Source organism: Agrilus planipennis, unplaced genomic scaffold (assembly GCF_000699045.2).
Source record: "Agrilus planipennis isolate EAB-ADULT unplaced genomic scaffold, Apla_2.0 scaffold64, whole genome shotgun sequence".
Lineage (NCBI taxonomy): Eukaryota > Metazoa > Arthropoda > Insecta > Coleoptera > Buprestidae > Agrilus > Agrilus planipennis.
In genome coordinates, this window is record NW_020438927.1 from 1,279,674 (window position 1) to 1,294,954 (window position 15,281).

Consider the following 15,281-nt stretch of genomic DNA (forward strand, 5'->3'; position numbering starts at 1 on the left):
CTCCATATTGAAAATCTTTTAAAGCAGCTATCGTAGAATGATGAAATAAATTATCAGCCAAATAAACTTTTTGTTTTTCAAAACTGTTCGGATATAAACTCTTATAATTTATTTTATAAGCTTTCTTTACAACAGAATTACTTTCAGATTCGTAAATATCACGAATATTTTTTAGTTTTGCCAATTTTACCACTTTTGTATTAAAATAAGAAAAAGCAAATCTATTATCCAAATTATCCGAAGAACCAACTGAATTTTATAGAAGTGTTTTAAACATTGATCTATTTATTCTATGGTTATCTGTAATTATAGCCAAGACTTCAAAACCACATTTTTGAATGAAATCAATTACCTTAAGCGTGAGAAAAATCATTTCATTGCCGGTTATATTACATACAGGTACTAATTTAACTATTTCCGAAAAACTTCCAAATGGAGAAGAAATCATATACGCCAAAATTGTTTTCGCTAAATCATTTTTATTACATACATACCCCACTACATTTTCAGCCCTATAATTCAATTTTGAAGCCACGTAAATTTCATAAATTAACGGTACTACAACTTTTTCATTACTTGATAAACAATGACATATATTTCCTAAATACTTCTCATTACTGCAGTTATTCTGCGGTGATATTAACAAATTTGAGGACAAATGTTGCAAATATTTTTTATTTGATAAATTAAAAAAATTTTTTGTAATATACGTAGAGGAGGACTGAGAATAAATTGCAAACGACATAATAATAGTGGCTGTTTTTTTATTTCGAATTTGTTTGATTTAATCAAGTAATATTTCAAGATTCTTAGCAAAAGTAAAATACTCCGACTATTCATTATTTGCAACAATAAATGACTGATTCAATTATTCCAAACATACATCTAAATGCTTATGAAAAGGATGTTCTGAATTTTCACTTTCGTTTTTATAGAAATCATATCTAGCCAGCAAATTTTCTAACTGAGACCATCTCCATATTTTCATATCAACAGGTAGCAACCACCTTAAGTCATTGAAATCTAATTTTGTATCATTAATTATAACGTCTACTTTCATACTTTCGTCAATAATTATTATTTGAGAATTAAGTACCAAAATTTTATTTTCAAAGTTTAAATTATGAAATTTTAGATTTTGAAAATTTAATATTCCAACGTTCGGACATTTGAATATTTTTGGAATAATGATTAATTAATTCTGAAGAATATTTAATGATTTTCAAAATTTTGTATTTTAACAGCTTGATTTTCTAATATTTTTTTTGTCTGCGTTCTTCAGGATTTCTACGAGGTGTTATTTCTGGTATCGAAAAATTTGGGTAAATTTGAAAAACGACGAGAAACTGCATTCTCTCGTAATTTTGGATATCTCAAAGGCACATNTTCTCATACACTGATAGCTTGGGCAGCGGATCTTACAAACGTAATTTCACAATTGAATGTTAAAAAACAGGTAATTCGTAATATTTTTTATAATTTATTAATTTTAAAAACAATTGTCCGACTTCAGGTGTTTGATTTAATGAAGGGTAATCAAATTTTTTTAGAAGCAAAAAAGATTTACTAATAACCAATTTAGGCGATTCATACCTAAAAAAACACAATAGAGAACGCATTGCATACGCTTGCAGTATGATGACAAAACTTTCGCGATTGCTATTAGATTTCCGTAAAATTTGTAATAATCATGTTGTGCACCTTAAGGATTTATTACATCCCAAAAATTTTGACGGGGTAGTATCTGCTGCAAAAAACATTTCAAGGTATGATGCCTTGGCAAAAACATAAACTCGCCCAGTCTTGCAATGCATTTGGGTCATCATCATAAGGTCGTCAATCCTAACTGGTTGGACACGTACATCTACTCTTTCCTGTCCTGAGCTAAACATCTCATTTCCCTAAAACTAGAACAACCCACATCCTTAACTATTTGCAAACAGTAATCTAACCTAGTTCTGCCATGTCTCTGACTAAACCTTCATGCCTGAGAAGGTGCCCTATCAACCGATCTCGCCTATTTCTTATTGACTTTCATAAAGTTCTCCTATTATTTCTAATACCTCTTTCTTTCTAACGTTTTCTACCCACATTATCCCCATCTTTCGCCTATAACACCACATTTCGAAGGCTTCTAACCTTTTCTTTTCCGCCGTGCCCACTGTCCATGTTTCGCACCTGTAAAACGCCGCGCTCCAAACATACACCTTCAACAACCTTTTTTGAATTTGTAAATCAACCGTTCGCGAGCATAAAAGTGACTCCTTTTTATTAAAGGCGACACGATCCTGCGCTATCCTCTGCTTTATATCCCTACTACTCTTTCCGTTCTGACTTCCTAGATACCTAAAATCAGCCACTTCTTGTAATTTTTCGTCTTCTATCTTTATATTCGCTCTTTCCCAACTTCTTCTTCCCCTGCATACCAATATTTTAGTTTTACTTTTATATTTATTTTCATACAGTACTGATATGTCAGTACCGTTTCTATTTTATTTAAAGCTATCTCTAGGCCCGCCTTGCTGGATGCTATTACTGCTATATCATCTGCAAATCTAAGCATAGCAATCTTTTGCCCATGTACATCTATCCCTACAGTTGTACTGTCTTTAATGATGTTGATCGCGCCTTCGATGTATAGATTAAAAAGTAGCGGTGACAGTGTGCGTCCCTGTCTGACTCCCTTCCTAATATTTACTTCTCTACGTTGCAGACCTAGCTCTATAACTGCCTGTTGCTCATTATACAAACTATGTATCACTCTTTTATCATTGTAACTCATCCCTACATTTTTAAGTATATTTAACATCATGTCCNATCCCTACATTTTTAAGTATAAAATTATAAAATAAAAACATTGATACAGTAAGAAACATTATGTTGCGGAAATAAAACGAATTGAAATCGCTAATCATGCTCTACATTAGCCAAGGAGGACAAGCCAAGGTTATCCATCTTTTTCGCTAGGGCGCGAAATTCGCAGGCTGGCCGATTGTTACGAATCAAACAACGTCTGATACAAATAAACAATAACAATTCTCGGGAACCTGATAATTCTAGAAAAAGTGTTAACAAAAAAATACAAAAGAGTAGTAATAGTGGAAAGAGATCTACAGCTGTAGTAATACTAATACCAGACGTGCTACGAGACTTTATAAACATTTTGCCAAAAAATAGGAATAAATATATTTTATTCGACAATGAATATGTTTTTGCAACTCCAAATGATACAATCAAATGGAGAAAAGGGGACGTGGCTACAAGAAATCTTACAAATTGGGAAAGTAAATCGCAACAGTCATGTAAATTCTAAATTTGACTAAAGGTAAGATTAGACAATTTTCCGATTTCGTTGCTCACACATTAAAAACACATGAAGAATTTTAGAAGGGAGTATTTAGAGTGTACCATATCAAATAGGATGTATATTTTAATTGAAGAATTAAGGCATAACAAAGAAAACTATTTATTTAGAGATTTAATGGCTAAATAAATACGCATTTCATTTTTTTTCAACTTTTGATTACGAAAGTATACATTAACGAAATTTCTTCAGACTGTTGCACAAACTCCTATATATTCAGAGAAAATTACAGAGTATGAAGGTACCATCGACATATATATACCAATGGACGTGCCTTAGTCGTATCATCATCATCATAAGGTCGTCAGTCCTAAGACTGGTTGGACACGCACCTCCACTCTTTCCTATCCTGAGCTAATATTCGCATTTCCCTAAAACTAGAACAACCCACATCCTTAACTGTTTGCGAACAGTAATCAAATCTAGGTCTACCTCTACCCCTCCTAACTTCTGTTTCTGCCATTAATATGTCTCTGACTAAACCTTCATGCCTGAGAAGGTGTCTATCTCGCCTATTTCTTATCACTAATGCCTACTATATCTAATTCTAATCTACTCATCTCTACTTGTAAATTCTCCAATTTCCCTACTTGCCTCATTGTCCTAACATTCCACGCTCCGACTCGGGAAATATTGCACCTAACCCTATTGCACTTATTAATGACATCCCCCGAGGTAGTCCCCGCCCGAACATCCCAATGGGGGACTAGTTTACGTCAGGAGTGCTTTACCCCAGAGGACGCCATCATTTAATTTTTAACGTGCCTTTTTTTTTGGGGATCATAATGTGGTGGTTTCCCGTTGCCTTCCACATCGCAGTATTGTTTATTGTTATTTAATAAATAGTGGATACATTTTCAAATTTCCTCTATTTGACGAATCACTTGCTATTGAAAAATAGTGACTTGTTCTTAAATTACTGAGAAGACATTCTTGCCTAGCCGGCCCTAAAACATTTTCAGCAATACTGCTCGCTTTTGTTCTTCCGCATGATACTTTTTTCGTAATCACTGAGTCAGAAAACATGGCAACGTTCATTTTATGCCCACAGTCTTGACTATTTTAACTGTGATGATGTTTGATACCATGGAAAGTTGAAGTAACTTCAGCAGCAGTAATTAAATCCTCTTCTTTACTGTTTTTAGCTAAAACGAAAAAGACGTGATGCCTTGATTTTCTTTGGCGTTCCTAATAAATGTTTGATGCTTCGAAGATTTTGCTTATTATTTTACAGATCCAAAACCGTCAAACTTGACCGAAAATAAATGCTGACATATGCTATATTTTGCTGTGAACTCGCTTTCTTTCGATAACCACGTAGGGGAAGGGGGGCATGATAAGGTAGCTAAGGGAAATAATAAAAATACAGCTCAATCATTATGTTTATTGGCCTCATTAATTTATGGCACGTTATGTCATTAATCTAACTATGATTTGGCACAGTCTTTGGAGAATCAACATATCACATTTTTTAATAATTAATAATTAATAGGAACATTATAAAAAACCATCTTGCCCCATACTATGGGGTATGATGGGGTAACGAAATTGGGGCATGATGGGACAAGCTAGTCCTTCTCACAAAACAAACAAATATGTATTTCTTCCGGATCTTCATCGTCCACTCCAGCACAAGCGTTGTGAGCCCAACGTCCACAGAGCTGGCAGCCTACCCAAGGTTCTGATGATGTCAAATAATTGTTGTTTACATCATTACAATAGGTATAAGCATATGGCATCTTCATCATCGCTCTTGTGTTGTTTGGCTGAGGGTTTAGTCTTTTGTTTGTTTTTATGATTCTTTTTGAGGCGAGGATCATTAGGATTGGATGTTTTTCCCGGCTTTTTCAGATTTTCCAGCTCGTTTTTATAAGGAGTTGAAGTTATTATGGCTGTTTTTCCTCGGCGGTATTGTTTCCTTTTTTCAGTTCGTTGAACAGAAGGAATTGGCAAAATATCACCTGGGGATGCATTGCTGAAGCTAGAAGTCAGATCACGGCATGCTGCACGAATGGAAGGTTCAGGATAATAAGAACATCCAGGTTCAGGTTCACGGATGGGTGTTTTATCCATTCTTGGTGTGACATGTTCGTAACATTCGGTGATTAACTCTGTTCTAGGTGAAGTGGAAGGTGTAGCTTCAGGTTCTGCTGCAACAGTTTCAGTATGAGAAGTTGTCACGACTGTTGAAGATACAGTTGTGACTGTTGTTGTTGAAGACAGATATGGCACTGCTCCAGATTGAAGAGATTCGGGTTCTGATCCTCTTTGTTGTTCCACATTCGATGAGTCTGCAATATTTATGTTCGTAGTTTCCGCAGAAATGAAATCAGCATCAGTAAAGTTATTCAGGTTATAGGGCCATATACCACATTTTCTAAATGCGTTAATAGCTGTGGACATTGTAGCCGCCTGAAGGTATGCATTACCAAATATTTCACTTATCTGGAATACAGTTACCACACGTCCAGGATGTGATCTCAACCAACCTGTAACTGCATGATCGTAATAAGTGCTGAGTGGCTTCATAAATGCTACATCTGCAGGCTGCAATCTGTGTGTGCAATGGGGGGGAAAGCAAAGTATAATTACTCCATTTTTACGAGCTAGATCAATCACCTCCAAATTTTTAGTATGACTCACATGACCATCTAGAAGCAGCAATACATGGTTAGTAGGAGTAGCTCCGGAAAATTTTATGAAATTTTTAAACCAAGTCAAAAATATTTCTGATGTTATCCAGCCTCGAGGATTACAAACTGCTGTAGTACCTGGTGGAGCAGCATCTAAAAGTTCTGGCTTCATTCGTTGTCTTGGAAAAATCATCAGTGGGGGCATGTAGGTTCCAGCAGCGTTAAAACATATTTCTACAGTGATAGTCTGTCCTCGTTCAGCAGATGATAACGAACCCACTTGTTTTCGTCCTTTCATAGCTAATATTTTGCTCTTGGTTTTAGACACAACGGATATTCCTGTTTCATCACAGTTATATATTTTGTCAGGGGTCAATTCATACTTATCATAAATATCTCCGAGCAACTGATAGAATTTACTTACGGCCACTTTATTGAACCCCATTGCTCTTGCTGCTGACGTGGCTTCAGGTTTGCGAATTGATAAATTTTGATGACGTTTCAAAAAACCCTTAAGCCAATCAACACCTGCCATTTCTTTATCAGTGTTAAAATTGTGTGCCTTTCCATTTTTAACTGCCAATTGATATGCTAGACGTCTCAGTTCGATAGTTGTTAGTCCAAAAAGACGCTCTTCCATATATTTCAGATATGCTTCTATTTCACCTTCTTCTTTAGTTGTAAAGATAGATTTTTTCGGACCTAAAGGTAAACCAATGGTAACTTCACCCCCTTCCTTCATTTTCTTAACATATCGCTCTAAAGTAGTCTGAGGCACTGCGTATGCAGAAGCAGCTTTTTTGTATCCCATCTCTCTGCTCAAAACTTTATCTATAGCTATTTTCATGGAATCTTTCGACCACTCTCCTCTTTTGGTTTTTTTTTTTGTAAGTACGTACCATGATTGTACCTAAAAAAATAATAAATTAATGTTATTTTTTAATGCTTTGGCTCTAATAAGGTATTCTGTAAGTCTAAGGATTAAGAAACTTAACCAATACCCCATCATGCCCCAATGCCCCATCATACCCCACACCCAATACCCCATCTTGCCTCATAAGGTCGCTCTGGACAAAAAAAAAAACTAATAAAATGTTTGACGGATTCCTGCAAACAACACACTTTAACAAAATAAACAACACTAGTAACCGAAGATCAAAAAGATATAAATGGGGTGATCATAATTACCTTAAAATGTTGACGTTTAACCTCACAAAAAATTAGATCGACGAAACACTAAACCAGTTTTTCGTTTGTGGACACAAGACGCGTGCACTCCCGCTCACAGTTTCTCTCGCACTAACCGTCGGTTGAATGAGGCTTCCTATTGGCTTATTGTTTTACATTCACAAACGTCTACTTTCTTCTATGTGTGCGGTACCCCGTCTTACCTCGCTACCCCGTCATGCCCCCCCTTCCCCTATATTGTTTTAACCACAGGTCATTAAAAGAACAATAGTACTTTTTTTCTTTGTGCCTGTACTACTCTCATCTCCCGAGTTTTCACGATCCATTTTTCTCAAATTACTTATTGCCTCTCGTTAGCGTAATACTTACTTAATGATTTCAGTTAGACTGACAAGCTGTGGCGCGTTTGTCTCTTGCTCTCAGTGAGAACAAAAGACATATGCGCCACACCCGCTCCACCAGTGTTCACAGCCTGAATCGAGGCAAGTATCTCAATATAATCTATATTTTCGAGAACAGCTTTATAACATTTTACATACAATCTTCAAATTATAAAATATCAAAATCTTACAATCTTAAACTTATCATTGGTATTATATTCCCTTCAAATCATTGTTATTCTTATTTAAAACTTCTCATTTGGTATTCGAATACTGTCAAATTCATCCACATCTATATCACAATACAAATCATAGATTTTTTGGTCTGTAGATTCTGATGTAGTTTTCTTTTTGTACATTAAAGATTTATTCATTCGACTATACTCACTTTGAGATGGTTCATATGTAGTGCAGTCAGTGTTGTTATGCTTTATTCTTTGTTTAGCTAAAGAATCCCATTGAGAGTAGTAACTACCATTTTATTGCGAGTCTTGTTTTTAATTAAATTGATGTGACTAAATATACGTTCACTGTCAGCATTCGAATGTGGAAGTGAAATTACATTTAGCACAAGTTTGGAGGTGTTTTTAAAAGTCATTCCCTGATCATCTTCTCCAAGTCCATCAAATTTGCCCAAATTTCCCGGAAGCTCAAAATATGGTAATTAACGCCATTCATCGTCGATTAATTGATGTTGATTGTTTGAGGTAATACGAGGCAAAGCCTCCATCAATGGCAGCAAATTTGGAATTGCAAGTCTTGTCTTTTTTAACATTGTGTTAACATTTATTTTACTTTCTGTATTATTACACAGATTATAAAATTTTGCTGTAACTGGTACACATGACATGTACTGTTCATTTCAAGAAGTTGGAGATATGTCCCTTCCCTTTATTAGGATGCGCCGTAGCATAATTCCAAAAATCATATTTGTCTGCGGAGCTCATTTCTCCACCGATAATCGAGCGAGAACTAGACAAAAGTGTACAGAACCATTTGCAAAATTATTTAAACTGCCATTTAAAATTTAAGAATATGCTTTATTTAGCCAAAAATAATAACAAGTGGATTAACTTAACGTTCTATACACCTATAAAACCTTTGCTTTGTTTTCTATTGTTAATTTATATACATTTTTGTTTTAAGAAATTGCGAAACATTTTCGTCTAGTACTGTACAGTTCTAGCCGATCTCCTAAGACCGCCCATCGAGAGCTCTGCCCGTTCAAGCTTGTTGAATAAAGTATTCGNACCTAGTAATACCGATACCCTTATCGTTTCTTCGCTAACTACATACAAAGGAATATTTTCTTCTACTCTTTCATATAAAGTAACCCTAGCGTTTACAATACCCAAAATATTTATCGGAGAGTTGTTTATCCCTGTATAATTTGGAATCACTGACTGACTATGCTTTATTGAACCTTTCTCAACAAATCGTTCTTTAATCAAACTAATAGGACTACCAGTATCTAATTGCGTATCTAAATCTAGTATGCGCTTAACACTACAATCATTAATTTCTATTGTTACAATCTCACGACATTCCTCATGCGATGCTGGCTCTTCGTATACGTTGCTGACCTGATGTTGATTCTCTTCCTTCACTCTTGTACCTTTATCTTCTTTCTTGGTCAATGGACAATTTCTCATAAGATGACCCGTCTCGTTACAATTGAAACAAGCTCCTTTTCCTCTTGATCCATTTCTGCAATCTCTTGCCATATGCCCCTTTCTATTGCAAATGTAGCATTTGATTATATGTCTTTGGCCTTTATCATCACTCTTTGATGTACCAGCTTCCATAGCTTTCTGTTCTTCTGATTTATTTTCTGACACCCTACGATCAAACTTTCGATTTGGAATATCTTTCTTATGCTTTGGCTCCACATATAAGTTTAAACCTCTAAAGGCTAATAGCAATTCAGACTTTTTCTTCACGCGCAACATACGAGCTTGATTACGAAGTGCACGTTCTGAAATACCCTCAATCAAATATTCAATTAATTCCTCTTCATCATCAACTGGGACTTTGTTCGCTAAGATTGTTTTGTCATAGTAATAATCATCGAACGTTTCACTAGTTTGCCATTTACGATTCTCAAACTCTTTTTTTCGTTGTAATTTCGTTGGACTATGATCAAAGAATTCTTTCATTGTCTTTAACAATTCCTCACTGCTTAACTCCCTATGTTCTGATTTGGAATGGAACCAAGTTGAGGCTTTACCTTTTAGTTTGCTACTAATTAATAATTTCAGCAAATCATCATCTAGTGCAAATACTCTTTTTAAATAACGAACTTGCTTTTCCCATTCAATAAACTCTACACCACCATCGTAATCTTTCAAGGACTCACTTATAGCCTTGAGGCTGGCTTTCGGAGCCACTGGCATCTCAAACTGTTCATACCTGTTCCCTATTGCATATTCTCGTTGCATTAACTCTCGTTCCCTTTCCAACAAAGAAATTTTGTCTTCCATGAATTGACGTTCTCTTCTCAACAATTCAAGCTCCCTTCTGATGAGCCTGTTACCTTCCTCACTTTCTGGTACAGTTTCACCCTGAACTCGTCCTGTTGCGTCCTCTTCCGACACAGTACCTCTACTTTGTTCTTCTAAGGATGAACGACTAATTCCCATATTTCGATTCATTTCACTTGTTACCAATTCATTACTCTGCTGTCTAGAAGTCATCCATATTCCCTCAGGATCTGCTTCCATCAATCGCATCATAAGCTCATTTTTATTTCCTGTAGTGGATAAACCCAGCTTACGTAATTGCTCTTTTAATTCCATCACCGTGAGTGCACTTGGATCACTCATTTTCACACTTTTGATATAAATCTTGAGTAATTGAACCACAAACAATGTAAATTCACTAGCAGTTATTACTTATTTTATCGAGAATTCAAGCCCTTTGTATTAATGACGTACACAACGACACATTTAACTCCTTCGATCCCACTTCTGATAATTGTAAGGGTTTTAAATGATGTCACACAAGACTAATAATTGTATGTATAATATTCTTTATTCAACTGCTATTTACATGGGTCCGCACCCTTTTGGACTTGCTCAACTACTGCCCTTGCACCTTCCCTCACTACACTACTTCGCATCACACCACACACTCGCTCCGCCTACTTATCATATACATATCTTTCTGAATTTGCGAAAACGTATTATATACTGTTCAGTTTACTCAACAGAATCTAATTATGAAATGTTTCACAACGTACGCGACATAGACAGATTCGACTTCACTACTTTAATTTGTAATAGTTTTTTATAACCCTTTTTGAACTGTTGCAATGTTGATGCTTTCTTATTAAATTTAAATTTTCTTTCTTGTTCAAATTTCATTTTTATCAGTAGACTGTAGAAAGAAGAAATAAACTAAACAATAGATAGTTTNCAGCAGAATGAACTGCATATCCTGAAATGTAAATTTTTAAGGAGTCATCATCTAAATCACAATTCATTAAATAACCGGAATTTAAAATTTCAATAATCTAACTTATGTCTAAGGGAGAATTTTCAACATTGTAAATGTACGAAATTGTGACGTACTATATATTCTTTAATCTTTCAATGATTATTAATGTCGATGATTCTCATGATATGGTGTAGGTATGTTTCAAGTTTATGCTTGTTCGCGATTGACGTATTCATACGGACACAACGCTCCAATTGTTTATGTCATTCATCTTCACCTCACCACCTACTTAGTCATAGTACCTACCGTAAGCACGCCGCATGGTGTAATTTAACATAATAAATTTTATATCACAGTGTGTCGAATTTTATTGAAAAAGAGTAAAGTTAGAGCGCGCAGTAAATTTCTGTTTCCTCAGTTTTTCGAAATTTGGTTTCTATGTCAGAAAATGAAAACGTATCCGTAAATTGTCTAAAGATATTTATTTATTTATTTATTCAGAAATTATACACAGGCTTAAACAAAATATAAAGAATATAGATGCTGGAGATGAATTTAGACACACTTTAGTTTTTCTTTTATATAGGTAAATATATTAACGAGTCTGATTTAAAATATTTTACATATGCACATATCTCATAATACACGATTCAGGATAGAACATTATATATGACCGGTCGCGGGTCTAGCAGGCTCAATAGTGCCTCCTTTCGAAAAATCCCCGGCCCCATTGTTTTGGTTTTGGTCACAATTCCAGATAAGCTGGCGTGCATGGGCCTGTTCTGCTTACATAATAAAAAAATATAGAGTATTAATATACTTCAGTTTACAAAATAGTTTAGGTAGCATAATTATTAGCTGTATAAAAGTAGCGTTGATCTTGAATGGGGAACAAAGTATGTATGGGATGTGTGCAATATAAAGATTTACAAAATCACTTCAATCGATCGCGTATCACAGATTTATATCTAGATATCGAGCAGTTTAATAGACACTCATTGATATCGCATTTTAATTCATTAAATTCATTACTTGATCTAGTGACAATAGATCCGTGAGAGTTATTTACCGATGCTATTTTAGGAATAAAGGTTGAACTCGTAACGATCTTGTTGGAGTTCTTATGTTAAACTTATTCACTAATTCGGAAATATCAATCAAGCCATTAAAAATTTTATAAAAAGATAGATAGTCGTTATACTTAAATTGAGATTTTAGTGAGATCATATCTAATTCAGTCATAATTTTACTATAGTCATGATCAAACAGATGGATTGGTTTACCAATACGAGCTGACAGAATACGCAAAAATCTAGGTTGAATATTTTCTAAGCAGTTAAACAAAACATTGGTCTTAGGAAACCAAATGCAAGAAGCATAGCATAAAATTGACTTCACATAGGTGTTAACACTTCGTTCAATAAGTCCAGAAACTAACAACGAAAACAACATTTTTTTTAAAAAATCATTTTTATTCAGCAATATAATCTCCTTTTAGAGTGTTAAAATCTTTCCAACATTTCTATACCATGTTTATAGAAGGATTTATCCTTTACTTCAAAATAGGCTTCAGTTTCGGCAATGACCTCCTCATTCGAGCCAAATTTTTTTCCCTTTTTTTGTTGATCGATTTACCTTTTTCCAGGTAGTCAATGAAAATCACACCATGTGTATCCCAAAAAACAGACGCCATGACCTTGCCAGCAGACTGCTGCGTTTTTGGACGCTTTGGGCGGCTTTCGCCAGCCATGCGCCACTCAGATGATTGCCGATTCGACTCCGGAGTGAGATGATGTATCCATGTTTCATCCATGGTCACGTATCGACGCAGGAAATCCTTTTTATTGCGAGTAAATAGCGATAAACAGCTCTCTGAATCGTCGACTCGTTGCTGTTTTTGTTCCACTGAAAGCAATCGCGGCACCCACTTGGAAAAAACCTTTTTCATGCTCAAATTTGGATTGTAAATACGCTTCCAGATGATATCTGTGTCATTTCTGCAATCTCACGGACCTTCACTTTGCGATTTCTCATTACGATTTTTAACACTTCACTCACATTTTCCGATGTAACGGCTTCCAATGGCCTACCCGAACGTTCCGCATCGTGTGTTCGTACGACCACGTTTAAACTCAGCATACCAACGACAAATCGTTGGTTTTGATGGAGAGGAGTCCGGGTAACATTTCTCAAGCCATTGCTGGGCTTCTACGGTGTTTTTACCCATTAAAAAACAATGTTTTATCAACACGCGAAACTCGCTTTTTTCCATTTTTCAAACAAATTACAAAGTGACTTTATTTTAACTTCGATAACTCAGCTGTTAGTGGTCCGATGGACGTGAAATTTTTACGTTTCATGTGAAGATTCATCTCGGGGTTAGTCTCGGGACTTATTGAACGATGTAGTATATAACAAGCAAGCGGTATTGTAATTAATATATTTTTTAGAATTTCGCATTACAAAACTTAACATACACGATGCTTTCTTACATATCTCATCACTATGTGATTTCGAAGGTCAATCCTTTAACAAATAGAACACCTAGGTCCTTAACAACATCAACACGCTTTATGGGTTTTCATGTATGCTATAAATATGTGTGTTAGCTGGTGATCCCTTCTCAAACGAAATAACAGAGCATTCCTCGACATTTAAAGTTAATAAGTTGTTGCTGAACCATTCAGTTACGCTATTGATATCTATTTGTAGTTTATTGCGATCATCGCTACACTTTATTTTCTTTGACAGTTTGAGGTCATCAGCAAACATTTTTGGATCAGCATATTTCACAACATTAGAAAGATCATTAACAAACACGTTGAATAACAAGGCTCCACAGTGAGAGGCACGCCGCTTTTAACACTCATAAACGTCGATGTCGAATTATTCACCCTAACTGCGGATTTTCTATCATCCAAAAAGGATTGCAACCAGCGCACAATTTTGTCGCCTAATCCATAGTTTTTAACCTTTCTCAATAATAATACGTGATTCACTGAATCAAAGGCAGAAGACAAATCAGTGTAGATAGTGTCAACGGTACAACCTTCTTCGAAGCCATCGACAATACTCTCGACATGTGTAACCAGATTAGTAACCTTAGATCTTTCTGACACATAACCGTGTTGGTTTATATTTATTAATGGCATAAAAATCGTGGATAATTGTTCAGTTATTAAGGAATCAAAAATCTTTGCAAAGAGAGACGCCTTGGAGATTGGTCTATAGTTTTTGACATTTGTGCGATCACCATTTTTGAAGATAGGTATAATGGTCTGTAATTTCCACACGGAAGGAAATTTGGATTCATTGATCGATCTAGTAAATAAGGCATGATCGGGTTTTAACAGACCAAAGGCAGCTCGTTTTATGAAAATAGCAGGAATATCATCGATACCAGTCCCAAGCGTTTCGCGTATAGATGACATATGTAATAAAACAGATGCTCAATCAATCGTTAATTCATTTAAAGCTTGATGTGAATCCTCAATTTTAGTGCATATGTAGTCGTTGCAATTATGAAATTTAGATGAGAAACAGTTAGCAAGGAGTTCTGATATTTTATCATTGGTGTCAGCACTTACTCCATCCAAGGTCATCAATCCTGGAAAAGTTTCCGATTTATGATTATTAACATATTTCCAAAAATATTTTGGATTTGACCTGATGTTTGACTCAACATTCTTATAAAATTTAGCATGTGCTGTCTTGCACAACTTATTACAATATGACCTTTGCTTTTTAAATGTTTGGTATGAAGAATGTGACCTATTACATTTGTAAATACTGTGTAAATATTTTTATTTCTTTCACAATTGTTCTGTTCATCCATGGAGATAGGTTAGTATTATTTTTATTACGTAACAGCACACATTCCCTAATTATCATTTTCAATTTATCGTAAAACTTATCAACAACAGTGTCTAGGCTAAATGATTTGTCGCTAATAAATGACCAATTAACATCATGTAGTTTACTATCAATAATAGTATTATAATTAGAAGAATAAAATTTGTAGCTATTCGTTAGGTTATTATCATCATTAACACTGTTTCAGTCTAATTTTTTTTTCTGAACAGATAACATCATCAAAAGAAACATCGTAATTACAGCCACTAAGCTGCCTATATTTTCCAAAACGTTTTTCCAATTATTCAGTAGTAAATTTTCCTGGCAAAATGTAATTTACATTTAGTTTTGTAAAAGCGTATTCAATAATTTCTAGCAAAACTATGGTGCTTTGATGAAGGGCATCATGAGTTTCATTTGTCAAACATC

The 15,281-nt window shown here is 35.0% G+C and overlaps 2 protein-coding genes across 2 annotated transcripts; both read right to left on the reverse strand.

Annotated features, from left to right (window-relative positions):
* Nucleotides 1-5,077: 5,077 nt before the first annotated feature.
* On the reverse strand, nucleotides 5,078-7,386 carry LOC112904326. Its single transcript, XM_025974079.1, has one exon. It carries the CDS (start codon nucleotides 6,842-6,844, stop codon nucleotides 5,078-5,080), a length of 1,767 nt encoding a protein of 588 aa, XP_025829864.1. The 5' UTR covers nucleotides 6,845-7,386.
* Nucleotides 6,972-10,733, reverse strand: LOC112904327. The gene is made up of 3 exons (XM_025974080.1): nucleotides 10,347-10,733; nucleotides 8,828-10,314; nucleotides 6,972-7,064 (listed from the first exon to the last, which is right to left on the reverse strand). The coding sequence occupies exons 2-3, from the start codon at nucleotides 10,295-10,297 to the stop codon at nucleotides 6,972-6,974; spliced, it is 1,563 nt and encodes a 520-aa protein (XP_025829865.1). The 5' UTR covers nucleotides 10,298-10,314; nucleotides 10,347-10,733.
* Between the last annotated feature and the right edge of the window lie 4,548 nt (nucleotides 10,734-15,281).